The sequence below is a fragment of the Tamandua tetradactyla genome, chromosome 2 (genome assembly GCF_023851605.1).
Source record: "Tamandua tetradactyla isolate mTamTet1 chromosome 2, mTamTet1.pri, whole genome shotgun sequence".
Classification (NCBI taxonomy): domain Eukaryota; kingdom Metazoa; phylum Chordata; class Mammalia; order Pilosa; family Myrmecophagidae; genus Tamandua; species Tamandua tetradactyla.
In genome coordinates this window covers 81,505,009-81,529,703 of record NC_135328.1, presented here as the reverse complement: position 1 = coordinate 81,529,703, position 24,695 = coordinate 81,505,009, and the positions used below count along the sequence as shown (strand labels likewise).

The 24,695-nt window shown below is 33.8% G+C and overlaps 1 protein-coding gene across 16 annotated transcripts in view; it reads left to right on the top strand.

The window, feature by feature from the left end:
- CCDC171 (coiled-coil domain containing 171) overlaps positions 1–24,695 on the top strand; it is a 576,357-nt gene that overhangs the window by 377,086 nt on the left and 174,576 nt on the right. For all 16 annotated transcript variants that reach the window (XM_077148117.1, XM_077148129.1, XM_077148126.1 and 13 more), the window contains 3 exons: positions 6,506–6,732; positions 7,194–7,376; positions 12,818–13,003. In XM_077148117.1, the coding sequence (XP_077004232.1) occupies positions 6,506–6,732; positions 7,194–7,376; positions 12,818–13,003 (596 nt within the window). The remainder of the gene's footprint in view (positions 1–6,505; positions 6,733–7,193; positions 7,377–12,817; positions 13,004–24,695) is intronic.

Below are 24,695 nucleotides of genomic sequence, written 5' to 3'. Positions count from 1 at the left end.
TGTTGCTTCAATGTTTTAATATTGTCAAATAGTCCTATTGTTGGGCATTTAGATCTGTTATATATTATTTATCATTATAAATGATACTGATGGAAACGACCTGTTAGTCCAAATCGTTGTTGTGGATCCCCTCTCTCCATTGCTTAATGCAGTTCTTTATACATATGAGCTTCTCTAACTAGTGGTTAATGAATTAATGAGGAAAGCAGTATGAGGTGCTTTTTTTTTCAATGCATTTTTTAAGCTGATATATAATCATACAAAGTGTACAATCAGTGGTTCACAGTATCATCATAAAGATATTAATTCACATTACAATCAATTTTTGAACATTTTCATTATTCCAAAAACAATAAAAATAAGAGTAAAAAAGAACACTACAAATAACCCATAACCCCTGTACCCTCTACTGTCTATTTATTTTTTTGTATTTTTTAGTTTATTACTCATCTGTCCATACATTGGATAAAGGGAGTGTCAGTCACAAGGTTTTCACACTCACACATTCACACTTTAAAATCTCTGTAGTTACCTGGTCATCTGTAAGAATCAAGGCTATTGGATTACAGTTTGATAGTTTCAGTTATTTCCCTCTAGCTACTCTAATATACCAAAAACTGAAAAGGGATATCTATATACTGCATAAGAATAAGCTTCAGAAAGGCTTCTTGACTCTATTTGAAATCTCTCAGCCCCTGAAACTTTATTTTGTTTCATTCTCTTCCCCCTTTTGGTCAAGAAGGCTCTCTCAATCCCACAGTTTGCCTGTGGAGTTGGTTTAGAGAGAGGGGCCACACCTGAGCAACAAAAGAGACTCTAGGGGTGACCCTTAGGCATAATCATAAACAGACTTAGCTTCTCCTTTGCAGGGATAAGTTTCATCAAGGGCCTGTCCCATCAAATTGGCAGTCTCCAATGCTTGTGAGAATGTCAGGAATCTCCCAGGTGGGGAAGTTTAATATTTTTCTTCGGTCCCTCAAGGGAACTTTGCAAATACCTTTTAATCTGCTGTCAAGCTTACTCTGACCTGAATCGCAGTATCCCACCTACTTGTACAAACCAGCAAGATCTCACTCCCTATTTATGGTTCCATGTGATTACGGTGTTCAAATAAGCTGACCATACAAGTTAAATTAGATAATGTGTTATTGAAAATATAAATTATGCATCAAATAAACATCTCTCCTTTTGGTCTCACACCGAAGTTGAAATTTTAAAATAAGGTCAACATCATCCTTTAGCCCTTAATCTGATTTACTTTAGTCCTACCCATATCAACTTCATTCATATCTCTAATTGAAGTCTGATCACTTTTTCAGTGTTTCGGTTGGTGTATGGGATAATGATAATTTTCATAGCTACAGAACTCTAGCTCTGTGGCTCAGGTATCACACAAATACCCAAAGTCCATGGAATGATCAGCTTATACACAAGTAGCTCAGTATCTCAGAATTTATAAATAACAGTTAAAACTCTGGAATAGAATGGTGACTACTGTAAAAACTTCAATTTAGGAACCTTACAGTAAGCCTTCACATGATAACCCATGCTCTCAAATTCAAGTCTCAGAGTGAGAGGCATTATAATATTTGTCTTTTCATTTCAGGCTTATTTCACTCAACTAATTGTCCTCAAGTTTCATTTACCTAGTTGCATGCCTCACAACTTGCTGCTGCTCAGTAGTCCATTATATATATATATATATATACACCACACGAGATACTTTTAAAAATAGCTTTGTATAAAAGTGGTCATGCTCTGGGTGGTGCGATGGTGCCTGGCCATGCAAAAATAAATAAATAAGTTAATTAATTAATTGTCATTAAAAAAAGTGGCCATGCTCAGTAAAAGTTTCACACAGTATTAGAAAGTATAGAAACCTGCACAGAACAAAGTACAAATCACCCAAAGTTCCACTCCTCCCCTCTGCAAGCATTCTTAACATTTTGATGACTCTTACAAATCTACTGTACATTTGTACAAACATCCACACATAAGCACCCACAGTTTTAAAATAACCATATAATCATGCCTCATTATAAATTTGTTTTTCTGCTCAATGGATAATGGGCATCTTTCCATGCCCCCCCAAATAGGACTACATCCTTCATTGTATTTGGGTACATACTGTTCTATTTTATATATGTATTATAATTTACTTAGTGAATCTGATACCAAGGTTTTTTCTTACTTTTCACTATTTTAAGTGTTATTGTAATAAATTGCTGTAGTTAACATCTTTATACATAAAATCATTTCATAATTGTGCATTTTTTTGGCTAAATTCCTATGAAATGTGATGGCGTATTTTAGATTAGAAAATATTGTCAATCTACCTTTCATAGGAATTGCATTATTGTATGCTTCCATGAACAGTATTGAGAGTTCTGGTTTCCGTGTAACACCTTTGGCAACACAAGGTTTCGACAGTCTTTTTTAATTTTATCAATTTGAAAAGCAAAAGACCCTGTTATTGCTTATTTGCATTTTTTGATTTGTTAGTGCAGTTGCGCTTTTCATTTGTTCTGTGCCCATTCATATTGTTTGTAAATTATCCTATATGTTCATATTGCAGTGGTGTGTGTGTCTTATGAAATTATAATTTAGAACTCCTTTATATCATGGATATTAATACTTTGCCATATGTAATGTAAGTCATTTTTCCAGTTTGTGTTTCAATTTTTTTGCAATAATTTTATATTGGTAAAATTATTAATCATTTTTCTTTTGGTCATTTACTTAGAAATGCTAGTATTACCTCAAAAGGTTGTATTGTCCATGTTTTAATCTAGTGCTTTCAGTTCATACATTAAATGTTAAGTTTTTGAAATTTTTTTTGGTTTAAGTAGTGAGAATATCATTCTGCGCTGTTTTTGCCCAGATGACCAGCCAACTCCCCAGTTTTTTATTCAGTAGTCCATTTTTTTTCCACCAAATTGCAATGTGTCATTTATCATATATTAAATTAGTACAAGTGCTTTGGTTGATTCCCTTTCTCTCAGTTTGTTCCATTAGTCTTCCTGTCTCTTCTTGACCAGTAAATACTGTTGTTTTCATGAATATTTCTTCATATGTTTTAAAATATGGTAAAGGTAATTCTGTCTCATTACTTTTTTGGGGTAGTTTTCAGGACTTTTCACAATTAAAATTTAAAGATAAAGCATTGTTTTGAAGCAAACGTCTAATTGTAATGATTGGCTTCCAAGTTTGAAAACTAATGTCCACATTCGTATTTTCTAAATTATTAGCAGCTTGGAAACACAAGCATAATTTTTGCCCAGAGGAATGTTTTAAGATTCCTTAAAAGGGGATAATTATGGAAGAGATTCCTGGAAAAGTTAAGTATATATCACATAGGGTCTTCTCAGCAATGTTTTAAGAGTTCAAAATTTATTCTTAGATCTGAAGGGAGGTATTGAGGCTTAAAAACAAAGGGTGTGACAAGATCCAGTTGGTGTTTTTAGAAGTCATTTCATCTACAGTGTGGTGAATGGACTGGAAAAGGGCCAGACTGGAGAAGGGTGGGGAGATTCTTGCAATAACATAGATAGATATGGCCTTGGTTACAAGAACATTGAATAGAATGGGGAGATATTAAGGACAGGAGGTGGGAAAGATGGTAAGGAAGATGGAGATGCCAAGGATGACAAAATGTTACCTAGTCTGTAGAACTGAGTCAGAATTTAATGCTATTAACATTACTTATTTAGAAATACATAATTCCCTTTTTTGGTTGAAGGAATATTTCTTAATCTTTCTTAATAAGAACGAGTATCGTAGACTGCTTTCTCCCCATATGATAGTTGTACTTTTAGTAGCAGTTAAATTGTATAATGTTTAAAGGACTTTAATTTTATTACTTCCAACCTCAGGAGTATATATTATCATGCTTTATATTTTGTTAGGCCTAATTAAGATCTAAATGGCAATGGTTATTATACTTCCTTTAAAGTGGTAGAAACCTTGTAATAACTTTTTCAACATCCACATGCCCACCTCCCACCAGATATGCAGGTTTAGAACTACTGGTTGAAGTAATTCTTTATGAATTTGTTTTGAAGATTATAATCCTATGGTGCTACTTCTATTGGAAAAACTCATGACAGAAAATATTACCTGCTTCTTTCATGAAAGACAAAATGCTATCAGATAGGAGGAAAATGATTAACAAAAACAAGAATTTCTTAAATGTGACAGACTAAAAACTAAAAAGACCCTAGACATGTTTAGACATGAAAAATTTTGGTGACCTTATTCTTTACTCTTATTTCTGTATCATTTTACAAATAATTCCACAACTGTGTCACCACAAGTCACCACAAAAAAACAAAGAAGATTTTGCTTTTCATTTATTCGATATAGAATTAGTTGTACTCCATATAATGGAGAACTATACGTAAAAACACTTTTTATTCATCAAGCATAAATTTAGTACTTGTGCTGTCATTTATTGATAGTCAATGGTCAGGAACTTAGAGTATATGCCTCTTCCTCTCTTCTTAAAAATTCACGAGAGTGCCTATGGAATTATATTGTTACTTAATGTGACCTTTCTGAATTGTTACTATCTACATAAACACATTTCTGTAATATAGGTAAACCACTATTCATTAAATTTTTTTTTTTTTTACATGAGCAGGCACTGGGAATCGAACCTGGGTCCTCTGGCATGGCAAGCAAGCATTATTGCCTGCTGAGCCACCGTGGCCCACCCTATTCATTAAACTTTAAGTGTAGTTGATATTTGTTTTTAAAGGCTCTTTAATATATGAAATTGTATCACTTTTATATTCCTATTTCCTAAATAGTGAGCTTTTGTGTTTATTCAAAAAATGACTCATCAGAATAGTTAATATTTTCTCTTGGTGTTATTTAATGTATTTATGTGTTCAGGATTTTTGTTGCTACTATGGAAGTGAAAAAAAATATTATCAATCCAACAAACATTTTGAAATACCCACATATGCTAATCTGGGACAATGAAGATGTAAAGGGTGTACTAAGATGGAAAAGACAGTTATGGAATTGGCAAGTTAGTTGGAAAAACAAGGAATACATGTATTAGATATTGGAATGATATGTAATATTGAATGATATAGACAAAATAAATTTTACTGTTTGCTCATGCTTTCGATAAAGACCTATTAAATGAATATTATAGTTTAGTAATTTTCTTAATCGATTCTTCTGCACTGTATATTGATTGGTATATAAAGCTATTAAAAGTTTTTTAATTTGTGATTTCTTTAATGAATATATTGTTAACAAAAGGACTATATTAATTATACTTTGTATACCTCTGTCCATGGGATTCTCAGAGAATATGTATATAATGAGTGTCATATGGAATTAGTTATATTATATTATAATCTTAGGCCTTAATGCATCAATATCTGATAGAAATAAGGATAGAATATATTATGCTTTTATCCAATTAATAATTTCTATTTTATGTATAATTCCCAAAGCTATGTAGTTTTCAAATTCTGACTGCTGCGTAAGTTTAAACATTTATCTTCCTTTTTGTACATTGAAAAATAAAAGAAATAGAATGTAGCCCAAATTTTAGAAGACAGAGCTTCTGTGAGAAGGTTCTTTATAGTGTAGAGAACCACTGATTGATCTCCTTGATCAATGTTGTTTAGTGTGAACTATACGTATTCTATTCTTACAATTACAACACATTTTTATATTGGGTAAAAACTGGCCAAATTTGATTTTAACGTTTCTTATATTAAGAAAAGATTTAAATTAACCACCACAACAGAAGCTCTTGAAATGTAGAATGATATAGTACTGAATTTAAATAATCTCTCCATGCTTGTCATTTTACATGGGTAGTGTCATAAGACAAGTAATGACAGATTAAGCCCTGCCTAGCAGAGAGAAAACTAAATTACATGACTTTTATTAAGGTATAAATAAACCTATTAACTGTTATCTGGAATACCAATTAGTAGAAAGAACACTGACAATTTTATTTATCAACATTAAACTCAATTATTAATTACAGACCTGATGAACCTAGCAGTAAACAGGCCACATTGGACCTTAAGTCCATTATATGAGAGGGATGATTACCAAAATCCTGTGGGGAAAGAAGTAATTGTACTTGTACAATTTTAATTGCCTTGGAATAGGGAAAATTATATTTTCTTGTCTGAGAATATAAATAGTATGCCATTAAGGTAACAAGCTTCAGTAGTTGTAAACAGAGAATGATGTTATGTTATGTTTTAAAACAAAGAAAGGAGTGATTAATTTTTCGTGTCATAGCATTCAGTGTGAATGGCGTACTGTAAATATACGCAGATTTCCTTTAGACAAATTGTGTGGTAGCTGAGCTATTTTTTGCCTTCCTTTTTTCATAGTGAAAATTAATTTTAGAGGGGACATTACTCAGATGAATGGGAAATATAAAATTGAGAATATGTTTTCATGTGTGTGAGCACATTGTTGTGAAATGATTAAAAGTCAATTCACGTTTTTTTCTTTCTCTCTAAAGATCCAAATTCCAGAATTTGTGGACATTTACTTATAGGTGCAGCCAAGAATTCTTTTGCAAAACTTATGGATAAGATTAGCCTGGCAATGGAGAGTATACCTTTGCATAGTGGCCGGAGTATTACATATGTAGAAAAAGATTCCTTGGTTCAAAGATTGGCCCGTGGACTTCATAAAGTAAATGCACTGGCCCTGAAATATGGTCTACGTGGGCATGTGCCCATTATGGTATGTATGCAGTATAATAGTGATCTCAGGACTAATGAATTAATGATGAATCAGATTTACTTGTAGTTTAAATTTGATGAAAATTAATGTATGCAGATTTCCTTTGAATTTCATGTAAATGTTTAGTAAAAGTACTTTCAAATAAGTATCTAAAATATCAAAATACAAAAGTTCTGGGATTAGTTCTCAATGTACTGTTCTTTATAAGTGAATTGCAACAGAATTATATGATGCCATTTTCTAGTTGATTACATTATTTATTTTCTTCAGTTTTTCATTTCATATACACAAAGTATTGGTCATATAAAAAATAAAACTCTCAACTCTGTCAGTTATAGCTGGTATTGTTTTCTATATAACCTGTTACATTTAATTTGGTAAATGGCCATGGCTATTGATTTATTAGTAAATCTGCAGCTCCTGCATATAAAATTGCCCTTTTTTTTTTTTTTTACCAACAGAAGAGCACAGCATCATTGCAGAAGCAAATATTTGGATTTACGCAAAGACTGCATGCAGCAGAAGTAGAGCGTCGCTCACTGCGCTTAGAGGTCACAGAATTCAAACGAAATATGAATGAAATGAAAAAGGAGCTTGTCAAAGCCCAGGGTCTCCAAGTACAATTAAATGAATTTAAGCAGTCTGTAAGTATATTTGATTTAGACAAATATGGGTTTAGTGAGCTCTTCTCTGATACATGTTATATATATATCTTTATCTCTTTTTATCATGCTTGTTTTTTAAAAAGTAATTTCAAGTCCCCTTAGTAGGATTTCTTTTTTCTTCAGAAAATGTTCCGTCTAACATGCCCTCAAATGAGGAGCCTGATGTTTGAGGTGGGTGATAGGATTTTCTCTCATCTCTAATTATCTTTAACATTTTGAGTGAATTAGGTTATTTACTATGATTAAGTTGCTTTCCCAAAGAAATGTTAAATTTATCTAATTTCCATCAAGGATTTAAGTATATTATTTTAAAATGCAGACAGGATAGCTGAAAAAAGAAGGGCTATATGCCAAATAACAGTCAATTAAGATAAAAATGTGGGACAGTGTGAAGCACAATAAAATACAGATATCCACATATCGTATTTGTAGTTGGGTTGCTTATTAACACTGCTGTTCCTAATATAGAAGTAGGAGCACAGAGTTAAAATTACATTGAGCCTTCAAAGCAGTATACAACAGGTATAAATATTAATATAATATAAATATGAATATAAAATTTGTTTCTTATTCCTAGGAATAAGTTACTTTTAGTTCTCCCTTTTGTGGAAAACCTCAAACTTTACAATTTTAACTTCAATTTGAAAGTACTTTTGGTTAATTTCGTTAATAACATTGTGAACATAGAGACAATGACAGGAAGTAGTTTAATTCTTAATCCTATGATTTTATAAATTGTTAATCTTAATTATTACTCAAATAGCTATACTTTCAAAGGGCAAGAAGTTCTAAATAAGGCATGTCAAGAAATCATGAATTACCCTTCTGATAAGATAAAAGCAATAGTTTTCTTTTCAGCAAATTTCTAAAACCACCATACTTTTTATCTCGCTTTCTTAGTTTTTTGCTCAGAGAAGGAACATTTATGGACTGCTTTAACATTTTTCTTTCTGATTATAAAAGTAATGTATGATAATCATAGATAAAAATACAAAAATGTATTAAGAAGAAAATTTAAATCATTGTAATCTTATAGTCCAGAACTAGTTACTGTTGAAATGTGAATACATTTCATTCTCAACATTTTTCTAGGTGTATAATGTACATATATATATATGTCTTTAGGTACAGATGTAGGTTGGAATAATTTTGTGTATTTCTTTTTTAAATTAAAGTACTGTAGGCAATTTCCCATCATTAATTAAGAGTATTATTTTAGACAGATGAAAAATTTTCTGTCATATGGATGAATCAAAATTTATTTGACTGCTCCCTATTCATAGATATTTTGTTTCCAATTTTATCATTATAAGTTAATTATGGAGAACTGTTTATACTTTGAAAAGCCAATCCCTTTACTGTGTGTCTCTGCCTCCTTTTGACCTGCTTCTTATTGTATATACCACCAGAATTTGGGATCTTAAGATGATATGACAATTTTAAGATTGAAAATATAGTCAACTTGCAAATAAAGGTCTAGATAATAGTGGCTTTCCTGAAAATTAGAAAATTCTTTATATTTGTCACTTCCTGGACTATCTATGAACAATCTAAATAATCTATACAATTTTATGTTCTAGTTTAAGGTTTATGTATTATGAAAAAGTTAGCGTTTTTAATTTTTGTAATAATAAATTTTATTTTTAGAGCAGGTTTAGGCTTATAGGAGAATAATACAGGAGGTACAGAGAGTTCCCATATCATACCTCCGCACTCACACACATATACACACACTCTCTCTTATTATAAATATCTTGCTTTAGTGTAGGGCACTTGATACAATTGATGAGCCAATATTGATACATTATTAGTAGTTAAAGTTTCTAGTTTATGTTAAGGTTCACTCTTTGTGTACAGTTTTGTGGTTTATGACAAATGCATAATGTTATGTATCCATATTACAGTATCATACAGAATAGTTTCATTGTCCAAAAATGTCCTGTGCTCCACCTACTCATCCTATCCCCTTACTCCTCAAACCTGGGGTAACCACTGATCTTTTTATCATCTGGCTGAGCACTTTTTGACAAATTACTTAACTTTTTTTTTTTGAGAAGAATGTCTGTATAATGACAGCCATATTAGGAGCCTTCAATAACTGGTATGGCATTTAAAAAATAAGTGTCTTCAATTCAAATATGTTAGGATATATTTGCATATATTCCAATTTTCCCTCATTTTGCCTATTTAAAAATGTATACTTCAGTGGTATTAATTACATTCTCAATGTTGTGGTCCTATCTCCACATTCATTATCAAGGCTTTTTCATTACCCCAAATAAAAACTCTGACCTTTTGAGCAATAATCTCCCATTCCTCCCTCCCTTTGGCCCCTATTGACTTTTTCTCTATATTAATTTTTTATTTTAAATATTTATATAAGTGAAATAATATAGTATTTGTCTGTTGTATCTGACTGGAGTTAGCATCTTGTCTTTGATTAATTTGAAAATAGTCAGGATTCAATTTGTAGCATCTAGAGAGAAAGTTAGAGTTTGACGGAAAATTACTGGTGCGTTACAGAATCCTCTTGTAAGAGCCTTAGTTGTATCAAAGGCTAAGAACATATTCCAGGAAATGTTTAAGGTCAATTACTTCTACTTAGAGTGTAGAAATAAAATAGAATTAGTTGAAATGATAATTGAGGAAATGAGGTATGTAATTTTTATATTTTGGCATATAATTGTAAGTTATAATAATAACATGATGATTTTTAGCATTTATTGATTATACAACAGAACAGATCCTAAGCATTTTACATGCATTCACTCATGTAGTCCCTACAATAGCCTCTTCTGGGTAGCTATTACTGTCATCCTTATTTTCCAAATGAGAAATCTGTGGTACCCAGCAACTATATGACTCACCCAAGGTCACGCAGTTAGTAAGTAGAAATAACTGGATTTGAACCTGTGTAGTTTGACTCCAGATCTCATTCTCTTCATCCCTTCATTATAGTGGTTAGTGTTTTTACCTAGCCATGTTAATAAAGGATTATTTTATTAAGAAAACAGCAGATAGAAAAAAATATTATTTTCCTTTAGAAAAATGGGGGACTCTGCCTTCACATTAACTTTTTTTTTATTTCAGGCAAAGTGCATAGGAGAAAATAAAATAGCTTCTTTATAGTTAGTCTAAAATTATATTGTAAAAGGAAACACCCTGTCTGTCAAGCCATTCTATACTTTGGAATACCATGTTCACCTCCTGACAGCTGTTCTTTAAATGCTAACTCCCATAATTTTTTATTGGTTTATTAGCTCCTTATAAATGCTTCCACATACCATCTTTTTTGTATTCAACATTATTGTATCTGTTTGATGCTGTTTATTTGCTTAGCAGAAGAGTGATCAAAATTGAGCCAGTCTCTTGGAGAGATGGATGGATAAGAGAGACTATAAATATCTAAGTTTTAAGTAAAGAAGAAATTTTGGAAGACTAGGAAGGGTACATATATTCTGTTAAAATAAAGGAAAAGAAGTCCTGCAAAACAGTGTGGATCTTGATTTATACAGGTCAAGATGATTTCAAAGAGCAGAATGGGCTGACGGCAATGAGTGCTAATTAAAGCAACAATAACAGCAAATAAAAGAGTTACACAAATACTGTATTCACAGACTCGGAAGATTGCTGTGGCATCAGGGTATTGAGAGGGATGTTAAGAAGTAGAAATGGAGCTTGAGTACTGAGAGAAGGTTTTGGAGCTGTTGTTCTTTAAGTGAAGGGTTTAGCTGTAATAGGATGATGTGGAGAATGAGGCAACTGTTAAGAGGGAATTGGAAAAAAAAAAAGATGTGCTCTTAAAATCTAAACACTATATGAGAATCAGTGATGTATTGGATGTACCTTTATGAAGTGACTCAGGAAATGAGGCAACTTTCCTTGTGATCATTCTCATTATATTTACTCAAGTCTTTAAGCATCTGTTTTTATGCTGTACTGTTGCCTTTAAAATTTCATTGATATTGAAGAGTACATGATATATATTCTTGAAAAGGCAAATATTAGTAGGACAAAAATTGCTTCAGGGAGGTAGCAGGCAAGGTATTGATGCTTAAATAAAACTGAGTACTTATATGTTTTAATATAGAAGGACCTATGTAATAAATTTTTCCATATAGTTTTTCTCTTAGATGAACTTTTGCTTGCTTGCTGTTGTTGGAGGAAACTATAATTTAGCACAGCTCTGTTTTTCTCTAATTTCTCAGAAAACTCAGAGATAAAACTTGCATTTAGCTGAAATAATTTACGCATTCTAGATGCGTAATCAATAGGGTTTTATTCTGCTCTTTTTTCCCCATAGAATTAAAAAAATTTTTAATCAACTTGCTTTATATTTTTGATTAATTACATTAATCCAAATCAAATTCTTTTTAGAAATGGGATATTTATAAATCTTAATTAAATATATATAAATAAATACACTTAGTGTGATGAAGTGGCCTGCATGATTTATTTCTCAGACTACCTACCTTTTCTGAAACAGTTCTGTTCTTTCTGCTTTAAGACGAAGAAACCTTTCCTTTGTTGTAACTAATTTTCATTTCTTAAAATGTTTTAAACAGGAGCTAACGCAAGTGTGTTATGCCCTGGATTTTACATCCCTTAAGGGAAGATGATCTTCTGTCATTAACTATTCTAGAGCAGAGTATTCTTCTCTCCTAGAAGTCTTGATATTGTCATAGTTGTGTCGTATATTATGGTGCACAGTTTTGTTGGCTGATGTTTATATGTGAATTCTTTCATTCAACAAATATCTATAGAGCACCTACTGACTGCCAGGATCCCATCTCAGTGTGGGGGGAACAAGCTAAATGTTCAAAGACGCTCACATCTTTATATGTGTGGATGGCACATGGGGGTGTTTGTGGACAAACAATAAAAAAGTGAACAACTTTATAAAGTGAATTTAGATAATGATCATGGCTTTGAAGAAAATAAAACATTATGAATGATAGTATGCTGGTAGGCACGGGTAGGTATTGTCTGGGAAGCACTCTCCAAGGGAGAGTATAGGGAGACCTGATGATGACATATGCTGAACACAGATTTTTTGGTAGTCATTTAAAAACATAGGCGTTGTTAAAGTTTTAATTCCCACAATTATACTCTTTATTAAAACTGTTCATATGTGAAGATCTATATTGAACATTACATTCAATTTAGAATTTGTAATAAATTTTCCGACATTTTATTTGACTAAAAATGATCAACTTTAGGAGTATGGCTGTTGTGCCTTAAAAACCAGAGTGGTGTTTTTTTTTTATCTTGATTTAAGAAATTATGAAAAATTTTTTTAGTCATATATCATACACTTGAGAATATTTGCTTTATTTTCTTTTTGTTAGCAAATATAATTCTAAAGATTAAATGATACAACAATGCAGTTAGTTTATAAAAATATTTTTTCCTTTGTTCAGAAATTGATCACTCATGAGAAATTTGAAAGTGCATGTGAAGAACTGAATAATGCATTACTTCGGGAACAGCAGGCACAAATGCTACTGAATGAACAGGCGCAGCAGTTACAGGAGTTGAATTACAGACTTGAATTGCATTCCAGTGAGGAAGCTGACAAAAACCAAACTCTTGGAGAAGCTGTTAAGGTAGGAGAGCATCTCTTGTGTATTGGTTTAGTGTGTGCATGGAGTGATGGGAGATTTGGTTGAGAAAGGTTCTTACTGCCACATATTTGTGGCAAAGAATTTAGAATGGAAAACAGTAGTAACTATATAATATATAGTTGTCATTCAGAAAATTTCCTTAGTGGATTTATGCCCATGTTATTTTTTGGAAATGATGACTTTAAAGTATAATACAATTCTAGTTGATATATATAATATTATATATATATATAATAGAATTCTTGTGGATTTTCTTCTCATAAGGTTATAAATATGGAATGAAACAACTAAATACAGGAGAACCAAACTGATAAAACGTAGTCTCTATATTGGTTGTCATCCCTAATACAGTTAAGTAACTGAGAATTGGTACATAACTTATTTTATAAATGTAATATATATATAATATAAATAATATATAAAAAACAATGTTTATTCTAGTAGTTAACAATAATAAAGTTGCTAAAATTTATTCAATAAAAAATAAAATTTATTGAGAGCTTACTGTGTGCCAGGTAATGTTATAAATATGTTACGAATAATTATCTCATATAATCCTCACAAAAACTCTATGGGATTATTCACATTTTGTAGATGAGAAAACTGATATATAGAGAGGGTAAATAATTTGCACAACTATTCGTAAGTGATAGACCAGGGAGTCAGAATTCACGCCTGCCTTCTTAAACACCACAGTAGCATGGATTGACATACATGTGCCAGGCTCTGTGCTGCAGACTGTATGTGAGCTTTATTGTTTCATACTTAAACTAACCCTGTGAGATAGGCACTGCTATTATTTCCATTGTTTTTTGAGAAAATTATCAGTTGGCTTGCCCAGAGTCTCTTAGCCTATAAATGTAGAGACTCCATCTGTGGCTGATTTCATCTGCGATCAACTAAGGTGCGCCTCCCACAATGAGATAATCCAATCAGTTGAAGGCTTTTAAGGAGGAAGAGAAACTCTTTTACTGTTTCTTCAGCCAGTGAGCCTCTCCTGTGGAGTTTGTTCAGACCCTTCATCGGAGCCTCCAGCATCAGAGTCTGCCCTATGGATTTTGGACTCTTCCATTCCCATGGTTGCATGAGACACCTTTATAAATCTCATATTTATAGATCTCTCCTGTTGGTTCTGTTTCTCTAGAGAACCTTAACTAACACACCATTTCCCAAAATTCTTTACATATTCATAAATGTTACAGCATCCTTTAATGGCTGATGAAATTCCTTTGTTTGAATGTATCATAATTTATTAGTTTGATTTCCTGTTATTGAATATTTAGATTGATTCTGGTTTTGTGTGTGCATTGTTTTTTTGTTTTGTTTTACTATTATGAGTAATTCTAATATGAACACTCCTTATACATATACCCATGATTATTTCCTCAGGATAATTCCTAGATGAGAACAACTACATACACATACATTTTACAAATGTGCATGTTATCAGTTGTTTTACAGAAAGTTTTTCCTTATTACATTCTCTCCTAAAATTTATGAGAACTGTGCTTTTTTCCCCAAACCTATTATTATTATTTAAAAAATATTTGTTTACTTAATGGCTATGCCATTGTTACTTCAATCTATATTTCTTTGGATACTAGTCAAGTTGAATTTTTAAAAATTATATTGGTCCTCAAGAGACATTTTTATGCTTTATGTTCCATTAATAGATAATATAATTAACCATGCTTTGAAAAAACATATATTTGTGTCATATTGGAGTTTTTCTTTCTGAAATAGTGTGCAGTTTGTGTTTACCTATTGTGTCTTCCAGTAGAGGAAGAGGAGCTGTTCATATTAATTTCTTAAAAATGCCAGTAGCTTAAACATTTTTTGTCAGGAATAGAGAATTATTTAATTACTGTTTCTTAATTAAAACCAGTAGATGGTAATGTGAAAATGCTCTTTTGTGGGAGGCAGCATTGTCCCACGGAAAAAGCACTGGCCTTGGAACAGCTATTCCTGAATTCATATCCCAGTTCTGTTCATGTAGGCAAATAACTTAACCTCCCTGAACCTCAGTTTCTCCTTCTGCAAAAAAAAGAGATAATGATTTTTAAGTTTCAGGATTTTTGAGAAATGATAAAAATACTGTTTGAAAAGCATGTACTTGATAAATGTTCTGTTGTGTTTTTCAATAATATTTTGAAAAATAGTTCTTTTTTTTAAATCATGTCCTGTGCATAACTTCCTTTGAAAAAAATAAGGGTATCAGGGGTGCAAGGGTAGTTCAGTGGTAGAATTTTTTGCCTGCCATGTGGGAGACCTGGGTTCGATTCCTGACCAATGCACTTCACAAACAAACAAAACAAAGAAACCAACAATAACAACAAAAAACAAGCAAAGAAAATTCAACAAATGGTGCTGCAATAACAGGCTCCTCACATGGAAAAAAAATGAAATGTGACCCCACCATACAGCACACACACACACAAAAAAGAAGGGTATCATTTCTTTTTCTTTATAAAAACAAAATAAGATCTTGAACAGAAGTTATGGAAAATATAGAAAATAAAACAAGTTACCCATGACATCATCTGTAAATGACGATTGTTAGCATTTTAGAGGTTTTGTTTTTAATCACTATTCTACATGTAATAGTTTTTATAAATCATAATTTAGACTAGATTCTCAGGAGGGACTTCCCATTATAATACAACTAGGTCTTGGATAAGAAATTTTCTGTAGCCCGGTAGTGTATTAAAAAGTAACAAAAATCAGGTGATTTTTTTTTTCTCTTTTTTTTCTATTATTCTGTTGAATTATATCAGCAATGGCTTGTGAGCTAAGAATTTTTTTTTTTTACGTTTTCAAAGAGTTGTTAAAAAAACAAACAAAAAAGAATATGTTACACAGACTGCATATGGCAAACAAAGCCTAAAATATTTACTATCTAAAGTTTGCTGACTCTGGAATTACGTTGTTCAGTGTTCAAATGTTAAACCAGCCTTACATGTTCCTGAAATAGACTTGTTAGGATAATTTTTAAAAATTGCTAAAATTACACATGCCTGCACTCAATTTGTTTAGTTTTCATTTAGGACTTTTAGATCTATATTCTTAAATTGATTGACTTGTAATTTTCCTTTTGCATCTTTTGGTATCAAAGTTTTGCTAATGTGGAAGATTTCCCTTACCACTCCAAATACATAGGTAGAAATTAGAAAAATATATAACAAATAACTTTTGGGATAGATAGCCAAGCTTAAATAACAGACTCTAGAAGCAAAAAGGATATCCAACGACCAAATGGTTAGAGAAAGCTGAAGGATAACTAGGGGTATATAAACTATGCTGGAGGTTAGAGTGGATAACTGTAACTTTAGGGAAATCTAGGCTTTACATGCTATGGAGTAAAGAAGAGCTACTGGGAGTTTGGAAGAGCTCACCAACTGTAACATGGAAACTAGAAAAACCTTGCCTACTAACTACAGAGGATTTTTTTTTAATGGAATTTTATTGAGATGTATTCACATAGCATATATTCATCCAAAGTGTACAATTAGTGGTTCACAGTATCATCATATAGTTGTGAATTAATCACAATCAAGTTTTGAACATTTTCATTACTCCAAAAAATACTTATAAGAATAAAAATAAAAATAATAATGAAAAAGAGCACCTGAAAAACCCCATGCCCCTCATTTCCTTATTATTTATTTATTTTTGTCCTTATTTTTTTTATTCATCTGTCCATACACTGGATAAAGGAACTGTCAGCCACAAGGTTTTCACAATCACACAGTGACGCTGTAAAAGCTATATAGTTATACAATCATCTTCAAGAATCAAGGCTCCTGGAATACAGTTTAACAGTTTATAGGTATTTCCTTCTAGCTATTCTAATCTACTAATAACTAAAAAGGGATATCTATATACTGCATAAGAATAACCTTCAGAATGGCCTTTTGACTCCATTTGAATCTCTCAGCCACTGAAATTTTATTTTGCTTCATTTTTCTTCCCCTATTTGGTCAAGAAGGTTTTCTCAATCTCATGATGCCTGGTCCAGGCTCATCCCCAGGAGTCATGTCCCACATTGCCAGGGAGATTTATATCCCTGGAAGTCATGTCCCATGTGGGGGGTGGGGAGTGAAGTGCAGTGAGTTTACCTGCAAGTTGACTTTGAGGGAGAGACCACATCTGAACAAAAGAGTCTGGGGGTGACTCTTAGCCATAATTATGAGTAGGTTTAGCTTCTCATTTGAGGGAATAGTTTCACAAGGGCAAGCTCCAAGACTGAGGGTGTTCAGTCCATTAGATTGATAGTCCCCAGTGCTTGCAAGAATATCAGGAATTCCTCTGGTGGGGAAGTTAAATATTTCCACATTTCCCCCCAGTCCCTCAAGGGGGCATTGCAAATACTTTTTTTTATTATCTGCTCAAATTACCTGGGATGTATTTGGGCATCTCACTAACCACTACAGAGGAATTTGATGCCTACTGTGGATAATGGGTGGTAGAAAAAGTCACCAAAACAACGGGAACCCTAAACTTGTGCTGCACTTGAATGCAGGGTCTTAGTTTATGCTAACTTTATGATGGGAGGACTTTTCAGTTGAGAAATTATCTTTAAAATGGTCCAGACTTTGAAGAACCAACATGGTCTTGTAGAAGAAAGTTTGGAAATGCTCAGTAGGAATGCTTCTCTAACTTAGAGAACACACAAAAGGCTTTTATGGACAAGTCAGTGTTACAAACATTGTAAAGAAATTACTTGTACATCAAATGACAAAATTTGTACCTCAGATAATTGGAATAATAAAAATATTGAGAGGTACTTCAGATGATATTTTTAAAAAATATTTTTGTTGTAAACAACAAACAAACATATGAACATTCTTGACATGATTACAATCAATGGCTCACAATATCATCACATAGTTGTGTATTCATCATCATGATCATTTTTTGAACATTTGCATCTCTTCAGCAAAAGAAATAAAAAAGAAAAAACTCATACATGACATACCCTTACCCCTCCTTCTCATTGACCACTAGTATTTCAATCTACTCAATTTATTTTAACCTTTGTTTCCCCCTATTATTTAAGAAATAGCAATTTTTTTCACACTCACTTCGTCACATTGTGAAAGCTGTGTCATTATACAATCATCTTCAAGAAACATGGCTACTGAAACACAGCTCTACAGTTTCAGGCACTTCCCTCTAGCCTCTCTAATACACCTTAAATTAAAAAGGGAATATCAACAAAATGTGTAAGAATAACCTCCAGGATAACCTCTCAACTCTGTTTGAAATCTCTCAGCCATCGACACTTTATTTTGTCTCATTTCTCTCTTCCCCCTTTCAGTCAAGAAGGTTTTCTCAATTCCTTGATGCTGAGTCCCAACTCATTCTAGGATTTCTTTCCCGTGTTGCCAGGGAGGTTTACAACCCTGGAAGTCATGTCCCATGTAGAGAGGGGGAGGGCAGTGAGTTTGCTTTCGATGTTGTTTCAGAGAGAGATAGGCCACATCTGAGCAACAAAAGAGGTTTACAAGATATTTTAAAATATATGTTTTTAATGTTCAAAGAGAACAAGGTATGAATAGAAATTATAGGGCAAGAAATGAAAATATAGTCATTGAAATAAAAAATTCAGTGGATTGTTTGAAAGTTGGGTAGATATTGATGAAGAGAGATTAGCAAATTGGAAGATAGCTGAGAAAATCATCAAGAATGCCCTGCAGAAGGACACAGTGATGGATAAAAGAATGTTAACAGAAAATAAAAGAGAATGAGATCTGTTTAATTATTCTCTTTTTATTTTCTTTTAAAAATGGAATGTTTTCAACAAACATTGAAAAAAATTCTGAAAAGTTTCAGGAGAGAATTGAGGTAAGGCAATATTTTGAGTAATAATGGCTAAAAATTTTACAATATTTAAAGAGTAACTTCTTAGATTGAAGAAACCCACTGAGCTGTGAGGATAAATAAAGAAAATAATGCCTAGAAACATAGTAATACAACTACAAAATAAAGACTAAGAGAAAATCTTTAAAGCATGGGAGAAAGAAACATTACCTTGAAAAGAATAACAATTAGATCCTAGAGTAATGACTTAATTTTTAAGTGACCTTATTGAGGTATAATTTACAAACAATATATACTTTAAAACACTTTAAATGCTTTGTTTGATGCATTTTGACAGATGCTTGCATATGTGTAATTACCACCACAATCAAGACATAGGACATTTCCTTTATCGCCCCATTTCTCTTTTACCCTTTTTCATTCAGACCTCTAGCCATCCCTCACCTCTACTCTAGAGTTTTTGAGTTTTATCTATGTTGTTCTTTTTATTGCTGAGCAGTATTCCATTATGTGGCCATATTGCAATTTGTTTATCCATTTGCCTGTTCACAGACATTTGGATTGTTTCTATTTTTGGCTATTGTGAATAAAGCTGCTAAGACCATTCTCATCCAAGTCTTTGTATAGACACATTTTTATTACTCTTGGGTAAAATCGAGGAATGGAATTGCTAAATTGTATGGTAAGCATAAGTTGAAGCTTTGAAGAAACTGCCCAACTCTTTTCCAAAGTGGCATACCATCTTATGTTTCAACAGCAGTGTATCAGAGTTCCATTTGCTTCACAAAATTGTTTTGGCTGTTTTAGATCCTTTGTATTTCCATGTCAATTTTAGAATCACCTTGTTAATTTCATCTAAACTATCAAATTTATTGTCATATGGTTGTTCATATTTCCTTATTATCCTTTTAATGTTAAAGGATCTGTTTTGATAATCCTTTTTCCATTCCTGATACTGGTAATTTGTGTACTCTCTTTCATTTTCCTTTTCTCTTGCTAGGAGTTTATCAGCTTTGTTGGTCATTTCCAAGATTAAGTTTGGCTTCATTTAATTTCGTTAATCATAGTCTGTTTTCTATGATATTTATTTCTGTTCTTATCTTTATCATTTCCATTTTTCTATATCCTTGGGTTTATTTTGATTTTCCTTTTCTAGGTAATATGGGGTAGCTGATTAGATAATTGATGAGAAAACTATGACCAGGGGTATCAGATCTGGCCCATGGTTTGTATATAAAGTTTCAATTAAAAGTAGCTGTAGTCATTGATTTCCATCACTCAAACAGAAATCCTATACCCATTGTTCATTAGCTCCTCATTGTCTCTGACCCTACCCTTGGTAACCTGTACACTACTTTCTGTCTCTATGAGTTTTCATATTCTCTTTATATTTTCATTGTGGCTACCACGGGGATTAAAATTAACATCCTAAATCTGTAACAGTAACTTCAATAGCATACATAAGCTATGTTTCTAAACCCATCTGTGATGGTCAGGTTCATGTATCAACTTGGTCAGGTGGTGGTGTCCAGTTGTTTGGTTGGGCAATCACTGACCTGTCTTGCTGTGAGGACATTTCATGGACTTAAATCATGACTATGTTGGCTGCATCTGCAGCCGATTAAGGGGAGTGTCTGCTGTAATGAGTGATGCTTAATCTGATTACCGGAAGGTTTTTAAGGAGGATCCAGGAGAGACAATCACTCTTCCTGCTTCAGCCAGCCAGCCTCTCCTGAGAGTTCATTGAGGACCTTCATTGGAGCTGCCAGCTCGCAACTTGCCCTGTAGATCTTGGACTTTTACATACACACAGTTACATGAGACACTTCTATAAATTTTATATTTACAGATATCTCCAGCTGATTCTGTTTCTCTAGAGAACCCTAGCTAATACACCATCTGTACTCCACTTTTAAGTAGTTCTTGTCATATATTTATATATTACAATTCCAGAACCATTGATTTATCATCACATTTTATGCATTTGCCTTCTAGATTTGGTAGGAAGTAAAAAGAAGTGTTAAATAAAGTACAATATTACTGATAGTTTATCTACCATGTTGTTATTTTTATTGGAGATATTTATTTTTTCATATGGCTATAGTAAATTGTCTGGTGTCCTTTCCTATTTTAGTTTGCTAAAGCTGCCAGAATGCAATACACCAAAAATGGACCAGCTTTTATAAAGGGGATTTATTTAGTTACACATTCTTTATTTGAGAAGACACATGGTGACATCTGCTGGCCCTCTCTCCTGGCTTCTGGATTCGGATGATTTTCCCTGAGCATGTCCCTTCTGCATCTCCACATGTCCAGTTCTGAGCTGCCTCTGAGTTTCTGTCTACTGACTCCTTTTTTAAAGCCTTATTCATTATGGAAGACACTCCCCTTAGCTGACAGCAGATGTAATCAGCCATAGATGAATTTCCTTGCTGGTGATTTAAGTACACAGCAACAGAACAACTGGGCACCATGACCTGGCCAATTTGACATTTGAACCTAACTACTACAGAGTCCACCCCTTGTCAACTTGGCAACTATACACATCACCTTAAACCATATTTACTCTCTAATTAGAAAACAATAATGGACATATGTTTTCACCTAACAATGATCATCTGTCCTGCATATAGCACACTAAGTCTTTCCATATACAAAATACATTTGTTTCATCACAATATCACAAAAGCCTTAAACTATTTCAGTAACAATGCAAATGCAATGCCAACTCAAAAATAGTACATCTCATCAAATTCAGTTACAGGCATGGTTTGCTCCAAAGCAAAATTCTCTGGCTGTGGACCTGTGAACTTAGAGCCCATTTTTGCTTCCAGTATACAAAGAAGATATAGTCATAGGATAAATGATCCCATTGCCTGGGAGAAATTGGAATGAAAACAGAGATTACCAGACCTAAGCAATCTAAAAATCTGTAGCACAAACCCCATTAAATTTCAAAGTCTGAGAGTTATTCAACTTCAGGGCTTCAGAAAGTCACAGTCCCACCCTATCCAAAAGTCTACACAGCGACCACATTGCCTCTAAACACTAGGATGAGGGTTGCAACATTGAGGAACATTGGGAAACGACCTTTTTCTTGGCTCCACCCTCCTCAAGCAACTGGGTGGCACCCAGATTCTCTGTCATTTCCAGGGCATATGTTCAACCCTTTCAGAAGAGTGGGGTGGAAGCCTGGCTCCCCACCCCAATCCCTGGGGAATGTGCTCTATCTTCTCCGAGGCCTGAGGCACCAGAGCACTTCCTGAACATTGAGTCAGAAGGCCCACCCTCTGCCATCCCCTCCATGTGCACAGATGGATCTACTCTCATGGCTTCAGGTTTCTTGGCTTCAGACTTTAGCTTTGATGGATTCTGCCTCTGAGGCTGTTCCTTCAATCTGTCCTGTTTCTGTCCCTTTTAGTTCATACTAGCAGTGGTTCCATTTATACTGGTCTTGCAAAAAATTTGTTGACTTGGCATACAGCATAAGCCATCAGACAATAGGACCCTCCGCAAATTCTTTCTGTTTAACTCTATCTGCAATCCTCGCTTCTCCTGTAATGACTGATGGGTTCCATGTTTAGTTAAATCCTCACATGGAGCACGATTCTCTGGGGTCTCACTTTTTAGAAGACCAGAATTTTCCATACCATCAGTTTCTGGTGTCTTTGCACCCAAAGGTTCAGTCCTCAGTCTATCCCTCTCTTCTTGCATTGTACTATAAGCTACAAGGAGAAACCAGGTTGTATCCTCCATATTTAGCTTGGAAATTTCCTTGACCAAGTGTCCCAGATCATCACATTTAAATTTTCCCATCCAGCACCAGGATTCATTTAGTTACAAACTGACTGATTTGGGAAGGCACATGGCAACATCTGCTGGCCCTCTCTCCTGGCTTCTGGGTTCAAGCAGCTTTCTCTGGGTCATGTCCTTTCTGCAACTCCAGACATCCTAGGTCTGAGCTGCCTCTGAGCTCCTCTCTTCTGACACCTCCTTTCAAGCCTCACTGATTGCGGACACACTCTACTTAGCCAATCACAGATGTAATCAGCCATAGATGAATTTCACATGCAGGTAATTTAAGTCCACAGCAACAGAACAACTGGGCACCATCATCTGGCCAAGTTTACACTTGAACTTAACTACATTTCCTTTTAACCTGCCAAACCCCTTTAGCCCTTCTTGTAGGGCTGGTGTACTGGTGACAGTGTCCCTCAGCTTTTGGTTATCTGGAAATATCTTAATTTTCCCCTCATTTTTTTAAACTTTTTTTTTATTGTATACTGTAACGTATATACAAAGCAAAGAAATGAAAAAGCAATAGTTTTCAAAGCACTCTTCAACAAGTGGTTACAGGATATATCCCAGAGTTTGTCATGGGCTACCATATCATCCTCTCCTATTTTTTCTTCTAGCTACTCCAGAATGTAGGAGGCTAGAGGGCTTAGATACTTTTTTATCATCACAGTCGACTTTTTTCCTTCTCTTTGTAAATAATAACAAATATACAAAAAAGCTATAAATTTCAGTGCACAGCACCACAATTAGTTGTAGAACATATTTCAAGCTTTGACATGGTTTATAATTTTACAATTTTAGGTTTTTACTTCTAGCCACTCTAAAATACTGGAGACTAAAAGATATAACTGTTTAATGATTCAGCATTCATATTCTTTTGTTAAGTCCTGTCTTTTATGTCCACCATCACCTTTGATCTTTCCATACCTCTCTTTGAGGTTGAGGGCTATGGCAATACTAAATTTTTCATATTGGAAAGGTCTTTCACTAATATGGGATAGGTAGATGGAACTATCTGATGTTCTGGAGAGGCTGGGCTTGATTTAAGTACTTATCTGGACCAGGGACCCATCTGGAGATTGTAGGTTTCTGGAAAGTTACTCTAGTGCCTGGAACCCTTGTGGAATCATATTGCCCTAGGTGTTCTTTAGGATTGGCTGGAATGATCCTGATTGGGGGTTGGCAGATTATGATAGGTAGCAAGGTCTACCTGAACTTGTGTAAGAACAACCTCCAGAGTAGCCTCTTGACTCTATTTGAACTCTCTCTGCCACTGATATTCTATTAATTACACTTCTTTTCCCCCATTTGGTCAGGATGTAATTGTTGATCCCATGGTGCCAGGTCTGGATTCATTCCTGGCAATCCTCTCCCTTGTCGCCAGGGAGACTTTCACTCCTGATGTCATGTCCCACGTAGAAGGTAGGGCAATGATTTTACTTGCAGAGTTGGGCTTAGAGAGACTGAGGCCATATCTGAGTGACAACAGAGAGCCTCCAGAAGTAATGCATAGGCATGCCTATAGGTAGATTAAGCTTCTCTGCTACCTACATAATCTTCACAAGAGTAAACTTCATGATCGAAGGCGTGACCTATTGATTTGGGTATCCCTAAGGTTTAACACAGTATCAGGGGATTCTCTGATAGTAAGGTTTAATAGTTCCATAGTCTTTCTCCCCTCCCTCAGGGACCTTGCCAATACTTTTTGATTATCTGCTTAATGTACTCTAGGATGTTTTCAGGCATTACAATAATCTATACAGGATTAAAGAGTATATCTCTTTCTTATTCTGGGCTTCCTGTGTTTCAGTTGTTCAAATAGGCTATACATATAAGTTGAATTAGATTATGCACTACAGAAAATTTCAGTTCCAGATCAAGGTCTCAAAGAGTATGTGTGGTTCTAAAATATAGACACTGTTCCTTACCCCTATGTTCTGAATTACTTTAACCCCCACCTGTTTGGGTTCATTCTTATCTCTAAATATCAGGTTTTATATATATATAACAGCCTCTTGAAATTCAGGAATAATAATCACCACTCCGGACTTAATGT